This window comes from Dermochelys coriacea, chromosome 11 (assembly GCF_009764565.3).
Source record: "Dermochelys coriacea isolate rDerCor1 chromosome 11, rDerCor1.pri.v4, whole genome shotgun sequence".
NCBI classification, from domain to species: domain Eukaryota; kingdom Metazoa; phylum Chordata; order Testudines; family Dermochelyidae; genus Dermochelys; species Dermochelys coriacea.
In genome coordinates, this window is record NC_050078.2 from 41,924,783 (window position 1) to 41,944,504 (window position 19,722).

The 19,722-nt window shown below is 37.8% G+C and overlaps 1 protein-coding gene across 6 annotated transcripts in view; it reads left to right on the forward strand.

The window, feature by feature from the left end:
• RAPGEF4 (Rap guanine nucleotide exchange factor 4) overlaps nucleotides 1–19,722 on the forward strand; it is a 219,104-nt gene that overhangs the window by 179,084 nt on the left and 20,298 nt on the right. For 5 of the 6 annotated variants that reach the window (XM_038422202.2, XM_038422196.2, XM_038422197.2 and 2 more), the window contains 8 exons: nucleotides 6,049–6,199; nucleotides 7,361–7,449; nucleotides 7,988–8,018; nucleotides 8,803–8,881; nucleotides 13,820–13,966; nucleotides 14,701–14,798; nucleotides 18,072–18,197; nucleotides 18,644–18,822. In XM_038422202.2, coding sequence (XP_038278130.1) covers nucleotides 6,049–6,199; nucleotides 7,361–7,449; nucleotides 7,988–8,018; nucleotides 8,803–8,881; nucleotides 13,820–13,966; nucleotides 14,701–14,798; nucleotides 18,072–18,197; nucleotides 18,644–18,822 — 900 coding nt within the window. Of the gene's footprint in view, nucleotides 1–536; nucleotides 2,788–6,048; nucleotides 6,200–7,360; nucleotides 7,450–7,987; nucleotides 8,019–8,802; nucleotides 8,882–13,819; nucleotides 13,967–14,700; nucleotides 14,799–18,071; nucleotides 18,198–18,643; nucleotides 18,823–19,722 lie in introns of those variants that run through there. The other variant, XM_038422207.2, reaches the window with a different exon arrangement.

The window sequence follows — 19,722 nt, forward strand, 5'->3', positions numbered from 1 at the left end:
CATTTCATGAGTGTTTGTACTCTGTATTTCCTTTATGACAAGTGTGGACATTTCTCATGTAATTCTGGTCTTCAGTTTTTTTCACTTTACTTCACTTTTCCAAATGACTCAGTTACTAACAATTCAGATAACTACAGCATGTGGGGATGAATGGTATAGTTTAGATTCAAATTGGTTGCTGCCACTCTTTCATTGGTTCTGTGCCTTTGCGGTTGGCTTATGTGACAGTCCAGCTCCTGAATATGCAGTTTATTTAATGAATAAGCAACATTTCTTTAATTGCCTTTGTTCTTCTTGTTGCAGGAAAGATCCAGATAACGTTTAAATTTAGTTTTAACTCTTTCTTTTAACTTGTGACATTTTATGAGTTTATTAAAACTTTTATTAGAAGTTGACAGGAAATGAAATTCTGTTTTCCAAAAGATGCAAACAAGTTTGTCATGACTTAAAATAAAATTATTACAGTAATTTTATTGATATACATTTTGAATCAGTATTGAGGTCTTCCCCCCACAATGTGAATTTTCTTCTTGCAGATATTGCTGTCAGCAACACCAGTATTATTACTACATGGAGAAAATGAAGTTCACCATCCCTGAACCCACTAATTGAGAATTAAACAAAAATCTGCATTATTATAGATAATTGTGACCGATTATCTTACTACACCTGTGGATGTTGCTCACCACCACTCCATTAACCCTCTTGTTGCATCTTCTCTAACTCAGATTGTTAGCTCTTTGGGGCAGGGGACTCTCTTTTACTATATGTCTGTAGAGTGCCTAACAGAGTAGGGCTTCCACTCTGGTTGAATCATCTAGCCGCCATAATATAAACAATAATAATAATCTACAGCAAATTTTAACAAGCAGTGTGAGGAATCCTAAATTTTATCTGAATAAACAAAAAGGAAACTAAAACTTGCATTGTACAGCATTAAGCTGGAACAAATTACCATATTATCAATATCATGCACTTAAGAAAAAATGAAACAAACATTGATCAATATCTCATACCTCATTCAGTTCTGAAGGAGTCTGAGATAATGAAGGATTCACACTTTATCCAAAGAATTTAATCTCTGGAAAGCGAGTCAAATGATTGGGAATGTAATAGGTGACTGGCTCTCTAAGGAGAGGTGGGGCAGTTCCATCCGTGACACACTTAACTTGCCTCCCCAGGAGGAAAAAATTAGCAAAGTCATGTGACACGCAGATCATGTGGCTAAATAGGGACCTTGGGGATGCCAATAAAACTTCTGAAAATCCAGAAGACTTAAAGTGTGAACCCCTGAGAGTTGCCACTCAGTAAAAACAGGGAGGCCTACAGATTGTGACTGTGCAGAACCCGGGAAGGGCTGAAAGTTGAGCCTACCTTCCCAGCCAAAAAACAGCAGCTTCCCAAACAGTACCCAATAACACTAGTCCATTTCTCTTTCGTACCCGTGTGTGTGTGTGTGTACATGTGTACCAAAATATATGTATATTAATACACACACACACACACAAGTAAACAAACGTTATATATGTAGGAAATGGGCTCCAGCCATGAACATTAAGGTCCAGATATCCCAAAGTCAGGATTTGTTCATAATTGCAGTTTGGTTTGGACCATTTTTAATATGAATTGAATACAAAATCTTCAGGAAAACACACAGCTTTTAGAAGTTCTATGTTGGGGCCAGTCATGTTTGTTTCTCTCTCAATTTCTCAACTCTCTCTTCTCATAAACTCTCACAAAATCTTCCATCCAGAATGTGATCATGATGCAGTGATCTTGTTTCGAATATTACATCAGTGTCAACAGCTTCACTGACTTCCACAACTGAAGCACTTTACCTGCTTTACCAACAATTTAGTGACATAGTTTTCAGCAGATTGTTTTGAGTTTGCTCTTCAATGCACAGATAAATTGTTGTGAACTCACGAGCCTGGAGGGCGGTGTTTTTTATTTCACCTGATTCTGAGCCTCCAATGAAAAGTGTAAAGTAGCTGTAATCATCTGATCAAAAATGTGTCTCATGTAAACACAACAACAGTTTAGCCATTAAACCTTTATACTTGCATTGGGCAACTACAGAAAATACATTGTATGTTTTGTTAACTTTATTTACCATAATACCAACAAGAATTTACACTCCATGACAGTGATGAACATTGGCTTTACACAATTATTAGTTATTAGTGTAGTTAAATTTTGATTGTATAGATAGAAGAACAGACTCAAAACTTGCTACTGCTTCCTAGCAATGATATTTTATGTCAACATAACTAAGATCTAAGTACAGAGCTGTAACCATGTTGGTGTTGATTCATGTTTCACAATTAACTGCATATCTGACACTTACTTATTGCGAAAATACATAATATTGTGTTTCTAACTGCAAACTGTAATGCATCTACAACATGTAGAATTAAGAGGTTTTCACTAACTTGCACCATGATAACATTAATAAAGGAGCCATTGTGAGCCAAATTAAAAATAAGCAAATGAGCAGTAAAAATTACTGTTGCCTGTGGTGAGTCAGTTAATAAGTAGGTAAAAATATATGAAATAATAAATGTTTGAAAGGTAGAAACAGCATGAGAAAAATGACTCAGTGGAATGTTAAATTTGCTGCCTGAAACATTAGAGAGCATAGCCTGCAATATATTATTTACTTCCTGTGATCCTCGGACTTACGCACTCTCATAAATAGGTTGACATGTTGTTTCCCTAGTCATGTTAAATCCATTCTAAACTAAATTAGAATGCAGATCTCTGTTCATTCTCAAAAGCTTAGCAGTCATATAACTATCCCAGTAATCCTAGTGAAATGTCTAATCTCAATGGGCATTTTTGGTCAGAGGGATATTAGAAAATTCCATGTTCATAAGCCCATCTTTTTTCCAATTAATGCTTTATTCATATAATGCTTTATTGTGGAAAAAAACAAGAGCCCTTGGTCTCATTTTCAAATGAAAAGATTGAAATATAGACCCTTTGATTTGTAATGAAGAGTTTGAAGTCTCTTGGGTGAGCTCTTGAAACAGTGTCCTGAATTAACCCCAGTCTTTGGTTTGACTGAAACAATGGAAATAAATGAATTCTTAAAGTTCATTATGTCCAGATTCATATCAAAGCTATCATATGTGGGGGAGGCCATGGCCAAAAATTCTTCCAAGGAAGGCAACTCCAAGATACCATCACAATCATTCTCTCCCTAATTTACACACAAACATCAGTTTATTGGGAGCAATTTTTCCTCCCACAATTTATACTATTAACCTAAAATCAACGAGAGGCAAGGCAAATGCATGAAGGGTTTGATCCTGCTCTCACTGAAGACAATGATGAAATTCCTATTCAGTTCAACAGGAGCAGGATCTAGGAGGGCCAGGGGTCCAGTTTTCGACCAGAAAGTCCAGTTGAAAAGGGGACCTGACTGTCCAGTCAGATATACTGAGCAGACTCCCAAAGTCCAGTTACTGGAGGAGAGGGAGGCGGGGAGGCGCCAAGTCATCACCCACGCCACTGCAGGCCCGCACTTAGCCAGGGCCACCTCCTACTTGCATTAGGCGGCTGCAGGCAAATCTCTCCTGACCCACGCAGCTTCCCTGGCCCCAAACTTCCAACCTGAAAAGGGAGCTTTTTCTGTTTACAAATTCCATGGACATGCTTTCTATTTATTTATTTATGAATAAGGCCAAGAAGGGAAAAGCAGTGAGCGATGGAGGGAGAGGGAAAGCGGAGCAAATAGGGGCAGGGCCTCAGGGGGAAGGGGCAGGACATGAGTGGGGCCTCAGGGCATGGGTAAGTCCTAGGAGGAAGGGGTGGGGCAGGGGCAGGTCTTTGGGGGGAAGGGAATGGGAGGTTCTGGCACTTGCTGAAGTGTCCAGTTTTTAAATATTATAAAGTTGGCAACCCTAGCAGGATCAGACCTGAATTAATGTCAGCAGAAGGACTATAATGGGGCGAACAGGCAATTTAAGATTTATGAGGTCAGTACTACCCCATGCCAGCTTTTCAACAAAGGATGGTTGGGACAGGAAATGAGGTCACTGACGGAGAGGAAGAAGTCTTGGGAAAGCCATGTGAGCTGATGATGCTTTTGGTTTTATTGCCCAGAGTAGATTTATTTAATCAGAGGTGGGCTGGAACTTCCCTCTCACCTCAGTGGTGAGAGATCAAGTTGGTTCTTGGTGGGTGCTGCCTGTGTGTCTGTCAGAACTGGGAGAGCACCACAGGCTTGGAAATGTAATCCTTAGGGCAGGATATGCAAGCATGAGGGAAGGCCTGCTGGGATATAAGGAGACTGTATAAATCCTGCCTTTCCTAGAGGTAATATACCAGAAGGCAAGCAAGTTGTCCTGATGGTCTCTCCTGTAAATTATGGACAAGTAGACCTGTCTGTATTTATTATGTGTGAAATTTGTTTTGCTTTGTAGTGATTCTGACTGTTCCAATGAGATTCTGTGAGACCATGTAGATATCTTCACTGCCTCCGCCCCCCTTTTCCTTTTTTCCTTCTGCAAATTGAAATAAAGCTTCCTTGGCCCCAAACTTCCAACCTTAAAAGGGAGCTTTTTTCTGTTTACAAATTCCATGGACGTGCTTTCTATTTATTTATTTATTTATGTATAAGGCCCCTTATGTGGCTAAACAGCCTGAGATTAAGGTCAAGCTGAATGAAGCCTTTAAATAACATTCAGGCCAATTGAATTTACAGCCTACACAAATTATATACCATTACATACTGCACTTAACATTTGTGTTATTTTATCTAATCCTGCATGATATAACTCAATATAATATTTTAAAAAAATGTTTTCCTAAACCTAGTCTCAGTGGGCCCAATTCTCCCCATTGGACATCTGCTCATTACTGTGGGGGTACACCAGAGGTGCATTTGACTTAATGTTACTAAAATAAAATCTTGATTCAGTAAATCTCTTGAACCTTCCTCCCTCTGGTTGGGGGGAGGGTCCACAGGCCAATCCCCGCTCTCTAGTCTGCTCCCTATAGATTTGTAGACGCATCAGTGCAGTCTTTTAAACAAGCCCAGTGCTCTTTAGATTACAGTTTGTAGGTACAGGAGTGAGCACTTCAGAGGTTTGCTGTCCTTTATGATACTTACAAGACATGTGCACACAGGAAATGTGCTTTGGTGCAGTTTGTTTATATCTTTTTCTACATTTTTTTTTCTTTCCAAAAAAAAATTTTGCATCTAATTTCCATGTTTTTGCAATTAAAACTTTAAAAAAGTAAAGCCACCCTTTGTTAAATATGTAGCTTTATATTTTATTGTGTGTGTTGTTAAATGCATGTCACAAAGTGCTGTGCACAGGATATGATATGCAGCTAAGTTATGTGACAGAGTCAAGACTTCCTGAATGACTGTAGCCAAATCAGTTAGTTCCTCTATGCTTCAGTTCCTCATCTATAAAATGGGCATTTTTCCTTTCTTCTACCCTTTGTCTGTTTGATTGTAAACTCTTCAGAGAAAGGACTATCTTTCAATAGATGTATGTATAGCATCTAGCACAAGGGGACCCAACTCAGTTGGGATTCCTGGGAATACTGTAATAAAATTAGAAATAAGAGTAATAATACCAAAGATTTACTGCATGTAAACAGGTGGTAAAATCTCTTGCAGATAGAGGCTAAAATTTTGTAACCAAAAAGGGGGGGAAAGTTTTTATTCTTTTATTTCCATGATTCCTTCTTATTCTACCAGAAGAACAGGACTGAATGTTTTCTTTAGATGAAATGATTAACCATCTTTTCCCTGGCTCTTAAATGTTATCTCTCTTGCTCCATTATAGAGCTGTGACAAGCAGTCTGATTCTGATTCTTGATACATTCCTTAGAAAATGCCCTCTGTTGTTTCATGAACAGTGCTACTGAGAGGCTTTACAATATGGTAAGAAACAAAAACGGTAAATCTGACCCTCCACCCTCACTGATCATGAAATTCCTGCTGGAAAGCTCCTGAAAATAATAGTTTCCTCAGTTCTTACTGTATTGGATATTTTAATTCAGTAAATATTTTCCTTGACACCTTGGCACTTACCATGCCCAGCCTTCCCAAGGTTCAGAGCAGGAGAAAATGGATTATGCACTTAATAATAAAAGGCGAGTCATCCGACTGGTTCTACAGTGGGCTGCTTTGTATGGAGATCTGCTACAAGAGGATGAAGCAGCAATAGCCTTTCTGGAGGTACAGTGGGATTGCTATTGTATCATTATACTGAAGAGCAGCTACCAAAGAGGATTTGCAAAAGTCCACTTCACAACCTTTAGAATTCTGTTTAACAAGTATGTAGATGCCATAGATCATTTTAAAGTGCAAAGTTCTCTTTGTGTTTTCTTTCTCAGTTTTGGCTGCAGAGTACACATGTGATTGGTTTTTATTTTAATGCACAACACTTACAGAGCCAGCAGGTACAAATCCTTGCTGTGTGGGTATTTGTAATATACTCTGTTGCACAGTGAAGAGGGCTCTGAAAACACCGGAACCATTGTAGTTCTCCTGTGCAGTGGTGAGAGGCAGGATTTTGCCAAGGCAGAATAGACCCTCTGCATGCCACAAAGGTCTTCCTAAACTCTGTCATGTAGATTGTTTGTTTGAACATTGTTGGGATGTGCCAGGGAGGGGCTAGAGGATCTGTCATGATGTGAAGCCAAAGACCACTCTGACCCCAACTGAGGCTGCCCTGCAGCCACACCGGCTGCTGTAGACTGGAGTCCTTGCCACCAAGGTCCCTGCATATCTCCCACACACACAGCCCAGCTACAGCATTTGACCCATAACAGTGTCAATTGTTATGAAGATTATAAACTCTTTGGGGGCAGGTACCATGCCTTTGTTTTTGCTCTGTAGTGCACAGTACATTTGGAGTGTCATATAAGGAATAACAACAACAGTGAGATTGCTCCTTTAAAACAAAATGACCTAACTGTAACAGTGTTTCATTGCATTATGTATAAAATTACCTATGTTACCACATTATTTGGGAAAAAATAATGAATTCCATAATCTTTCTCAGTGATCTTCTAAAATGTGGAGTATGGGCTTTGGAAGGGCAGTGCTTAACGAGAAAAAGCACATCCACATCTGTCTCACATTTTTACCATTATGCTTCCTTCCTGTATGTGCAGTTTTAATTTAAATCAGCTGGAGTTACACAAATAGAAGGGTTACAGGAATAGGCCAGAATTTGAGTGTTGTGGAGCATCTTATTGTTCCCTTATTCACTAAACTGGGTCTTACTCTTAGTAATCAGTAAACTATCATATGTAAGCTCACTAATCCTTTATCCTTTTAGGTACAACTCATCTATTGTTTCATTGTTAAAAGACTGTTTTGTATCATTTACAGGAATTTTATGTATCTGTATCAGATGATGCAAGAATTATTACAGCACTAAAAGAGCAACTCTCAGAGCTAGAGAAGACTGTAAAACAAATGTAAGGTCTTTCCTTTTTTGGTTCATTTTACAACTAAATACCCAGTGAAAAATGTCTATCTTAAAGCTGGCTGGAAAATGTTCCCAAGTCCATGGGAAGCTTTCAAGATGGTTGCTATAAAAGAAAAATGCTTCCACGCATGCATGTTCAGACAAGCATATGTGATACTTTTTTTCTCTATGAACATTCTTGTGAATACCAAGTTCACTCTCAGACGTTCACAGAAAGAATATGAAAGGAATTGTAAATTCCACTGAAGCAAAGAGGTCAGCCTAGATGATCTAATTGTTCCATCTGGCCTTAAATTCTATGAAGCTATGAACAAAATTGCAAATTAATATTTGTGTACAATTTTTGCAATATTTGCCCAATCCGAGTTTAGACTATGATGATCTTTCTTTATTTTCTTAGTATAAAACATATATGAATACCTAAATACAATAGTTTGGAGAGTGGTCAATGTCTAAACTGATATATTGTAGGGAATATCTTCCAAAATATATTTAATGACACAGTATGCTTTTTCTGCTTTCTATAGTTCGGAAGAAACTAAGGCGCCACAAAAGAAGGTAAATGGACTTTATTTGGCAATCTTCTAAAACAAAGGCTTCACTTTAAGACTTACATTCTTTCCTCTTCAGGTTTCAGAGTAGCAGCCAAGTTAGTCTGTATTCGCAAAAAGAGAAGGAGTACTTGTGGCACCTTAGAAACTAACAAATTTAAAATCTGTACGAGTTTCTTCATGAAGCTGATAGATTTCCACTCCATACAGCTAAATTCAGTGCCTTGCATAATGACAGGTTTCAGAGTAGCAGCTGTGTTAGTCTGTATTCCCAAAAAGAAAAGGAGTACTTGTGGCACCTTAGAGACTAACAGATTTATAGATTTCCACTCCCTATGGCTAAATTCAGTGCCTTGCATAATGGAAATCTATCAACTTCATGAAGAAACTCGTACAGATTTTAAATTTGTTAGTCTCTAAGGTGCCACAAGTACTCCTTTTCTTTTTGCGAATACAGACTAACACGGCTGCTACTCTGAAACCTGTCATTATGCAAGGCACTGAGTTTAGCCGTATGGAGTGGAGATCTATCAACTTCATGAAGCAACTCATACAGATTTTAAATTTGTTAGTCTCTAAGGTGCCACAAGTACTCCTTTTCTCTTTCCTCTTTAGTAGCTAACAATTTATTAGAATAACACATATTGAAATATTTTCAAGAATTAAACTGCAAGTTTATTTGTGTTACTTTCTCACCTGCATCTTTGATACAGTATGTCTGATTAGATCTACTCCATTTTTCTTCTTGCATTTTTGATTATGGGTTTGTTTTTTTTGTTTGTTTCTGGCAGCACAAAATACTTTTGCAGCAGTTTAACACAACTGATGACAGAGCACAAAAACGCCAGCCGATCAGGGGGAGTGACGAAAGTAAGTATATGCATATAGGGGTTTGCGGCACTCTGTTTTCTGATGTTTGTAATAAATTTGTCACTCCTGAGGCAGAGATCAAAATAAACATAAGTATCCACAATTTACAAATCTGGGACAAAAACATGTTTGCATTTCCTCACCTAACATGGTGCTTAGTCACTGATTTTAATAGAACTTCCTCAGAGGAAAAAATACACTTCCTCAGACCCTTAAAAATACACTCCTTTAAAATAATTAATAAACAAAGTAGTTTAAAAAAACAGCACTAGTAATATGTAGGTGTGTAGTACGTGTGCAATGAGTGATCTGTAACACACAAGACATTGGGGCCCTTGTTCCCCACTAGTTATACATGGGTGTAACTCTGTAGATTTCATTGGAGTTACATTGTCATAAAATGTGTGTAAATAGAATGGAGAGTCAGGCTTTGGATCTCTGGCCTATGACAGGAAGGTCTATTAAATGGAAGTACTTTAGTTTGCTCTCATGAACCATTTTGTCTTTAGTTTGATTCCCATGCAGAGTTGAAGATAAAATTTACATCAGTGCCTCAGACTGAGACTTTCAGCTCTACTCGCTTTTCAGACTTTCTTTTTACCTTGGGCTGGAGAAGCTCCTCTGTGTGGAGGCATATTGGAGCCCTAGTTCTGTGATTTATCCATTGTAACCAAAGATATTTTATAAATCCTGTCACCTTTTCCCAGCTGTTAGTCAACATTTCAAATGGATGTTAAAATTTATCTTCACAATAAAAGCTGCCCCAGTTTCAAACCCAGCATTGTTCTGTCAGTCAAGGGACACTTTGGATTACTGTATGAACAATAATAGTAAAAATATAGCCAAATGCAAGGTTGTACATCTAGGATCAAAAAATTGACTTATAGAATGGGAGAGTGTACCTTGGAAAACAGTGATCTGAAAAGGACGTCGTTGTTGGTAAGCAAGTGAATGTGAGCTCCCAGTGTGAAGCTACAGCAAAAAAGGGGTGCCACAATCCTTAGCTGTATAAAGTGAAGAATATTAAGGAGGTGGCATTAGATCTGTGTATGACATTAGTGAGACTACTGCTGAAACATGGTAGCCAGATCTGGTATCCAAACTTTAGAATGGATGCTGAAAAGTTGAAGAGGGCTCAGAGAAGACCTACAAGAGTAACTCATGGTCTGGAAACCATGCCTTGCAGTGAGAAACTTAGAGTTCAATCTATTTAGTTTATAGAAGAGAAGTTTAAGAGGTGACTTGATGATGGTCTAGTAGTACCTACACAAGGAGCAGTTATCTGATATTAGAGGACTATTTAATCTATCAGACAAAAACATAGCAAGATCCAATGGCTGGAATTTGAAGTCAGCAATATTCAGACTGGAAATGAGATACAGGTTTTTAGCAGTGTAGATAATTACCTATTGACACAGGTTACTAAAGGATATGGTCAATTCTCCATTACTTGGAGCCTTTAAATCAAAACTGGATTAAAAAAAAGTGTTCTAGCCTATCAATTGACTGGATTTGCTGCAGGAATTACCAGGAGAATTTCTGTAGCTTGTTTCATACAGGTCAGGTTATATAATCATAATGGTTCCTTCTGGCCTTAAAATCCATGCATTTATGAGTAATGACATTTTAAATTATGAATGCTAAGGTTAGAGTAATCACACCTCATGGCTGAAGGTGTTTGCTGATTGCCACAGAGAACACTAAGGAATTCCCCCTGCCCATGTCCAGCACTGCCAGTTGGCTAGGTGCATTATTGATAAAAGAGAGTTGCTTTCCTGTGAAGTAGGAATGGGCACTGCAGGAGCCAGGATCATATACTTAATGGATCAACAACCTGATCTCATTTGTCTGTGTTGCCTCCTTACTGAAGTCAATAGAGCTACCCCAATGTACCGCAGCTGAGGATATGACCCTTCATATTTTTCCTATGGCTCCTCTGCTATATATGCTCAGCCTGAAGTAGTTTGCATTCTCTGTGGTGTTGTATTCAACTCTGCCCAGAAAGAAAAGGAGTACTTGTGGCACCTTAGAGACTAACAAATTTATTAGAGCATAAGCTTTCGTGAGCTACAGCTCACTTCATCGGATGCATTTGCAAATGCATCCGATGAAGTGAGCTGTAGCTCACGAAAGCTTATGCTCTAATAAATTTGTTAGTCTCTAAGGTGCCACAAGTACTCCTTTTCTTTTTGCGAATACAGACTAACACGGCTGCTACTCTGAAACTCTGCCCAGGACTCTCATTTGGATAATGGGTGAAGGAATTCCCTAAGTAATTTCAAAATACAAAAATTACTTTTTCAAAATAAAATATGGAATAAAACTGTTGCCAGGTAAGTGTTGTAGTTCAGTTTTGTTTCATATTCCATGAATGGTGTGAGTGAGACAGAGACTGATGTGTGGACGGTTATAATAGCTGCGCAGCGGCAAGAATGACTGTGCAGAGTAAAAAGTGGGGCTCCTAAATGATGGAGCCGTGCATCTTGCACTTCCAGCAGAAGTGGTCTACTTACATAGGCTAAAACACCCCAGGAACAGCACTAACTGGCACCTTTGGCACGAACCTACACTGCAGCTGAGGCACGCTTAGCACTGCTCAGGAAGAATGGGTGTAAAGGTGTCCTTAAATCACCTTGCATCCCCCTAATCCTCAGATGTATCTGCACCAATCCAGCCCCTGGGTGCAACTCAGAAGAATTTACAGCCTGAACTAAGTTGCACCAGCTGCTTATGGCCCTAAGTGCCATTACAGCAGCTAAGGATCAGAAGAGCTTAGAGACATCTTGGCCATGCTACCTTTCCTCAGCCATGCTTCAGGCACTGGTCTCTTGATTGTATGCATAGGAGCCCACAGGGCAGTGCTATGCCAGCTGAAGGCCCCTGTCCTCTGGAAGCTGGTTAAGCTGGCTTTAGGGCACTTTGCCCTGGGACAGTGGGCCATGGCTGCCGTATTGCAGTCTAGCTTTGGGTTTCTGACTTTTTCACTTCTAAAACTATATTAACATGGTCTCCCTCTTCTTTTGCCCTCTTTTAGATCTGCATGTCCTTGACCAAAGATCAGCTGCCTCTCCCTTTCCAGCATGAAAATCACAATAAGGAGATACTAGGCTCCTCAAATTTTGGTGGGATCATGTTCAAACCCAAAAAAATTGAAAAGCAGGGACCCCATTCTGTCTTTCCCTCAGCTAACTGCTCACCTCACTCTTCCCCCACATTAGCCTCCTTCACAGCATTGCAAGGTATTTACATGCCAGATATGCTAAACATTCGTATGCCCCTTTATGCTGCGGCCACCGTTCGAGAGGACAAGCTTCTGCTCTGATGATGCTCGTTAAAAAAATTATTCATTAATTAAAATTGTGACGGAACTCCTTGGGGGAGAATCGTATGTTTCCTGCTCTTTTTTACCCGCATTCTGCCATATATTTCATGTTACAGCAGTCTCAGATGATGACCCAGCACAAGTTCATTTTAAGAACACCTTCACCGAAGATTTGACAAAGAAGGTACCAATGAGACATTTCTAAAGATAGCTACAGCACTCAACCGAACGTTTAAGAATCTGAAGTGCCTTCCAAAATCTGAGAGGGACAAGGTATGGAGCATGCTTTCAGAAGTCTTTAAAAAGCAACACTCCGATGTGGAAACTACAGAACCCAAACCACCAAAAAAGAAAATCAACCATCTGCTGGTGGCATCTGACTCAGATGATGAAAATGAACATGTGTTGGTCCACAATTGGATTGTTATCAAGCAAAACCCATCATCAGCATGGACGCATGTCTTCTGGAATGGTGGTTGAATCATGGAGGGTCATATGAATCTTTAGCACATCTGGCATGTAAATATCTTGCGATGCCGGCTACAACAGTGCCAAACAAATGCCTGTTCTTACTTTCAGGTGACATTGTAAACAAGAAGCCGGAGCATTATCTCCTACAAATGTAAACAAACTTGTTTGTCTGAGCGATTGGCTGAACAAGAAGTAGGACTGAGTGGACTCATAGGCGCTAAAGTTTTCCATTGTTTTATTTTTGAATGAAGTTATTTTTTGTATGTAATTCTAAGTTCATGTATATCATTATTCTAAGTTTTGTACATCATTTGTAAGTTTCACTTTCATGATAAAGAGATTGCACTACTGTACTTGTATTAGGTGAATTCAAAAATAGTATTTTTCTTTTTTACAATGCAAATATTTGTAATAATAAATAAATATAAAGTGAGAACTGTACACTTTGTATTCTGTGTTGTAACTGAAATCAGTATATTTGAAAACATCCAAAAATATTTAAATAAATGGTATTCTATTATTGTTTAACAGCACAATTAATCATGATTAATTTTTTTAATCGCTTTACAGCCCTAATTTTTTACAATTGTATATTTGTTGTGAGGGCATTTCCCCTCATTTTCTGAAACATTCTTGATTTTTCAATAACATATTTAAATATTAAAAAAGGGGACTAGAACAAATGCAATGCAACTTAAATTAAGCTTTGATTGTGATCATGAATCTCTTATCAAATCTGGTTTTGTAAATACAGGATGTAAACTCTTTATATTGTATGTTGAGTGTTCATAGCCAATTTTTCTTAAGTTTTGACAAAATAAAAATCACTTATTAAATATTTGATTATCCAGTGGCTTGAAAGTTAAGGAAATACCAAGTGATACTGCCTTTTATGAATAATATGGTAACATTAGAATTTTTGATATCTTATAATTTGCTAGAAGTTTCTGCAAATCAGTCATTGCAATTAGTCAAACTTTAGAATAATTAGCAATCTTGGAGCTACAGTACCAAATAAAGTTGTTGCAATCTGCTGGTATTTGTTATATCTGTGAGCAATGCGTTATTGAAGTACAGCAAGTAATTTGCACAGTAAACTGCATTCGCTTATGTACGGCATTCACAATACACTCTTTTGTCTTTAGTTCTGTTTAAGGTATACTGTATAGACCACACCTACACTACTATCCGCGTGCCAGTGATGGCCTCTGTTAAGGAAGTGATCAGTGCGGTAGCAGATAAACTGGGTTCTGGAGAAGGCTTGATCATAGTAAAGATGAGTTCAGGAGGAGGTATGGTTTTTGCATGATCTTTAATGCTTCTCATTTAAAATGAAGCACAAAACCAATAGAAATTTGGTAAAGGCTATTCCAATAAATTTTAATACATGTTCAACTAGTATGAAAATTCTTTCTTAGGCACAAAACCTGTTCCACTTTTTTGCAGTTGCAGCATTTTTTGTTTCAGAAGTGGGTGGCAGGAAGCCTTCTTAGCGTACACTGGGAGAGTGACTCATAAATCAGATGATCAGCTCTTCTTTACCTGTAATCTGCACCCCATTTTTTAGGACTGCCACGATGAGGGCTGAGTACAATTGCCTGAGGGCCTGGTGGAATGCACTTACTTACTGACTGACTTTCAAGTCAGTTTTGGAATAAGAACAGCTATCTAATCTCTCTCTGCCCAGAGAATGGTGATCTGAGCCCTTAATTATTGTTGGGTTTTGGTGCTTTGGTAGTTTCTCAAGGTTGCTGTTGTGCATTATACCTGACACTTGTTTTCAGTCTGTGGGGTTAGGATTCCATGTCCCAGATCGATGGGAGTTTCATTTGAGCTTTGCTCTCTTATATATTGATGTCACTTTTCTTCAGTCAGTGGGTTCTTACAGTCATCTACCTTGTATCTAAGGCATTCGCTATACTCATTCAAGTAATGCACATATCTTAGTAATTTTTTGTTGTTGTTAGGTCGCTGCTGTTAATTCCACATGCATTTAATAGGCAATCATATGCTTTCATTTTTATAGAAAAGGTGGTGCTCAAACCTAATGATGGTTCAGCATTTACGACTCTCAGTGTTAATGGACGTCTGTTCGCTTGCCCACGAGACCAGTTTGATTCCCTGGTATGTATGTATACTGTTCTCAGCATTGCAAATCAGAGAGCTTCTTTCGAACTTAACTTTCCAGATACAGTAAAAGCTTTGTTATCTTGCATGTTGAGGAATGGGGGGTGCAAGTTACTCAAAAATTCCAGCTAACTAAGAGTTATACTTAACAATGGAATACCAATTTTCAAAGAATTAGAATACAATAAAAATGAATAAAGTATCAAATAGTATACAGGTACTTACCAATCCAGTAATAGTACTGCACTGCAGAGTGGTTGGTTTCTTGAAGTGCTTAGATATATACTAGTAAAGTTTTCTATACAGTAGGTTATCTTATAACACTACATATCACTATGTGCAGTGCATGGCATACAGCTAGATCACTAAAAATACACAACGCTAAAACTATACTGAACACAATTTAATCTTTCTTTGATGATTCAGAAGGCATTTCAGGATCTTGCAGTGCCTCAGGGTCGTCATTATCAATAGCAATTATCATTGTAGATGTAGAAGGTGTAGGAGATTGGGCTGAATCGGTAATGACCCTATGACACATCTTGGAAACTGCTTTTTTGAATAAATCCCTGATATCAGCTTGCTTACTTGTCTTCTGCCTCTTTTGCATAAAAATAGAGTGCACAATGTTCAATTGCATAACTTCCTGGGCAGTATACTAGTCCTGGTTACTAGATTGAAGATTTGTATTGAGAGATATCAGAAATGCGGGTTAATAGAGCTTTCTGTTTGATCAAGTGCCGGATAACACAGCTTTTACTGTATTTTGAACACTAGCTCAAAAGTTTCTTGCCCCATTCTGCCTTTTGAATGTTTTAGCTCATCTGAGAGATTCAAAGCTAAAATTTTGTCACAGTGCTGTGGGAAGAGCGCCCTTATCAAAAACCAGGGTAATAGTATCATGTCTTAAACTAGGGCAAAAATTGTTCTCTTATCCACACAGCAGATTTTGACTCCAATATTCTAAATGGAAGTAAGCATGTAGGCTTACTACATATTATAACTCAGATCTGATTATAGAATTCTCTTCTCCCCACCCTCCCATTCCCATATATATATAAAAGTTAATGTTATCAATTAAAGTATTATACAGACTTGATTCATGCAGTAAGTGCTTTAAACCCTGCTCTGCCTGACCCCCCAAATACTGTGTCAAAATCACAGAGGATTCTAACTTGAATCACGGAAAATATTCTAAGTAGAAAGTCTGGTTTTCCTTAAGTAAAATTATTCATAAGTGCTTACTTGTTCATACAGTAACTTTAACAATGTCTATGGGGCCTGCTTTTATGGAGTTTGATTTTGACTGTACTTTTTGTTCCTTTTACTTCATTAAAAACAACTGTCATTGTCAAGCCATGTCAGCATAAACTCTATTACTCCAGACCTCCTGTATGCTTTTAACAAGTTACTAAGTATGTATGCCTTTTTTCGTTTATAGATATTGCAAAATCTGAGTTTTGCTTCTGCTTTAGATTTAGAAACAAAGTTGTAAATTTTCAGTCCTCGGCTGCCTTTTTCATCTTTGCTATCTCCAGTTAGCATGGACTGAATATTTCAAAGACACTTTATTGTACTATTCAAATGTGACAAGTCCCCAATCCTCTGATGTGCTGACCATCCTCAGCTCCTGTTGGCTTCAGGAGGAATAGAGGACATTACGCATCTTATAGTTGCTTCTCAGCTCTCCATAAAAGAAGTCTACATATTGACCATTCCTGCAGTATTCGGAAGATTGGTGTTAACAACTAGCAGAATCCTACAAAATGAAACACCTTTTACTGTTTAAGAATGCACTTTCTAATTTGTGAATTTGTTGATGTTTTGCTTGGCAAACCTCTTGTGAAAATAAGTGGGTTATTCTGGAATGGATGAATTTGCAAATATCTTGTGTGTCTAAATCTAAATGTTTCTTCTCCAGCACTGGAAAATATATTTAGGGCCAGCTGCTTGTAATGGTAACACACTAATGTGTTGTGATAATCTCTGAATAGGAACAAAAATCTATTTCACTTTGTACAAAAGTTATTCTTTCCTGAAGGTAAAAATGAAAAGCTAGACTTGTAGGGCCATAATGCCAGTAGTTTATTGCAAATTATTTTGGATCGGTTTGATGTGATTGTGTCATTATGTTGTTTGTGATGCACATTTATCCTAGAGAACAAAAAGTAGCAACTCTAGCAGAAATAAATTTACTATATACTTATGTATGATTTAGGGGCCTGCTGATATATTAATCCAGAGAGCTCTATTTATTTTTTAAGTTTTGCAGCCATAATTTCTTTTGTAAATGCAGAATAATGTAGTAATCTTAACTTTTTTATTTGGAAATATAGTCTGTTGAAATATGGGACCTAATCTTGCAGCCCTGGTTCAGGTTAGACTCAGAATGTGACCTATTCTGTTGACAGCACATTTTTCTATCATAATCTTCAACATATTAGATTATGGTCATTTAAAAATTAAACGCAGTATGGAGGAATTTGTAGAAAAAATTGTAAGTGAACTACACTGCCCTCTCCTGGAAGCAAAAGCAATTTAAAATGTAGGTTCACACTAAGCACTATTTCAGAAGTCTCAGGATGTGATTACAAGGTGCATGTGAATTGGCAACGGGTATATTGTTTGGCAATTGAATAATTTTTGTATGGATGTTTTAGAGTGTTTGGCCCTAATATATACAGTAGATGACTCCAAACATGGAATCATCCCAGCCTACATTTTAAATAGATTTAGTTTAAGAATTAATTGTGTTCTGTTCAAAACTGCAGCTCACATCTCTTGTTAGATTATATGAAAATCTGTTTAAAAATTAATACTTTAATAACTCAAAGGAATGTATTTTGTGAACACATAAAACTCCCAATAACATAACTGGGAGTTATACAATCACAAATGTCAGATAATGATCCCAGGACTGGAATATATTGAATGCATACTGAAAGAGAAAGTATGAGATGACTTATTAGATTGTTACAGCTTTCTAAATTATAATAAAGGAAATAATTCACATCATTAAAATCTGTTTGTTGCAAAAACATTAGGCTTGTATGTTATGGTTCAGATCCTTGTGCATGTAGAAATGGGAATTGATAATAGAGGCTTTATTGCTACCTATAGTTGAAAGCAGACTACAGTTACACTATATGAAACCCCCTTCAGAAATTGGTGACATTGGAAAAAAAAAATCAGGAGTTCTGCAGAGGATGAAGCACTGGTGGTGCAATTTAGCATTTTGAAATATTCTTGTGTCATTATTTTTATTCACAGACACCACTGCCAGAACAAGAAGGCCCATCGGCTGGAACTGTAGGAACTTTTGAACTCATGAGCTCCAAAGACTTAGCCTACCAGATGACAATTTATGATTGGGAGCTCTTCAACTGTGTGCATGAGGTATGGGGAATCTAAATAGCATCTTAGTATTTATTATTAAACATTTAGTGTAGATACAAATACTGTTTGCCAGATTTTCTCTGAGTTTAACTTGTAGAACCTTAGCAGTTGCAAGCCTTGAAACCATTAAACACTATTCCAGCCACAGCAAAAATATAAAAGAAATGTCACCTAATAGTGCATTCTATATTGAATTACTTTGATATGTCTCCTTGAAGGTATTAAACTGTTACTACATAGTCTATATTTATGCTTTTAATGTGCCTTAGTGGTTGTCTACTGAATTTGCAATGCAAGCTGAATCCTTGCCAGCTGTATTATGCACACATTTACTGCACAGCAAGTTTCAAGCTTGAATAATTTAGAAACCAATAGTGACGTCTCACTCCTCTCCACCCCCTGAAAAAAGAGACATCTGAAAACCAACCCTGTTTTTTTTCTCCTAGCTGGAGCTGATTTACCACACATTTGGAACGCACAATTTTAATAAGACCACAGCAAATTTGGACTTGTTTTTGAGAAGATTTAATGAAATCCAGTTCTGGGTGGTCACAGAGATTTGTCTTTGCTCCCAACTCAGCAAGCGTGTTCAGCTGTTAAAGAAATTCATTAAGATAGCAGCCCAGTGAGTATATACAGAAAGAGGCTGAAATACATGCCACGTTTTTAATATATTTGTTATTTGTAATTTTTACAGAGAATCAAACAGAGCTGAAAAAGCCTAATTAATCCTGCCCATCCCTGTTAATGTAGGATTGTTCCCTGTTACTGTTTTTCTTCCCCTTTTCTGTTCATCTCCTCTATTTACCCTTGCTCTCTGAATTCTTAGAGCCCTGTTCTGCAACCACCCACATGAGTAATTCGTTGAGTTCAGTGGGACCAATCCACTTATGTTACATGCAGGATAACGTCATTTACATTCTTCTGGGGTAGAAGTCCTCCAAGCAGAGTGAAAGTAGAGCAGGAAAGGAGCAGAGTGAAAGTATAGAAAGGCTCCTGTTAGCCTCACTCTGTGGGATTTTTTCAGACACCCAAACATTGTTATTGTCTCTCTCTTTCCAGCTACCAAGCTTAAAGATGGATGGCAGCAGGACACATGGAGAAGTTTTACAATTAAAGCTTATTATAACATTCAGTAATACTCCAGCTGAGTGATACATTTTGGGTGACTCATTACAAAAACTAAACATTTGCACATTTTGCTGGAATATTGCAAATTATCCTAGTTTTGTCCCCCAAAAAGTATGGCTCAGTGAAAACAGATAATTGATCCCCAAAATAGGCAAAATGTAAGCTCACTTGCAAACAAAGTATATTTGGCTAGGTACCTTGCTGGTGGGGATTGCTGATCTCTTACTTGTTTGTTAAAATCTCATCATTTAAAATAATTTAAATTACTTGGAACCTTCAATTTGTGCGCTTAGGGCTTGATTCCTCACCATTGAATTCAGTAGGAACTTTCTGTTCACTTCAAAGGGAGCAGGGCCACAACTAGCCTATGTAACCAGAGTTCTTAGCACTGTTA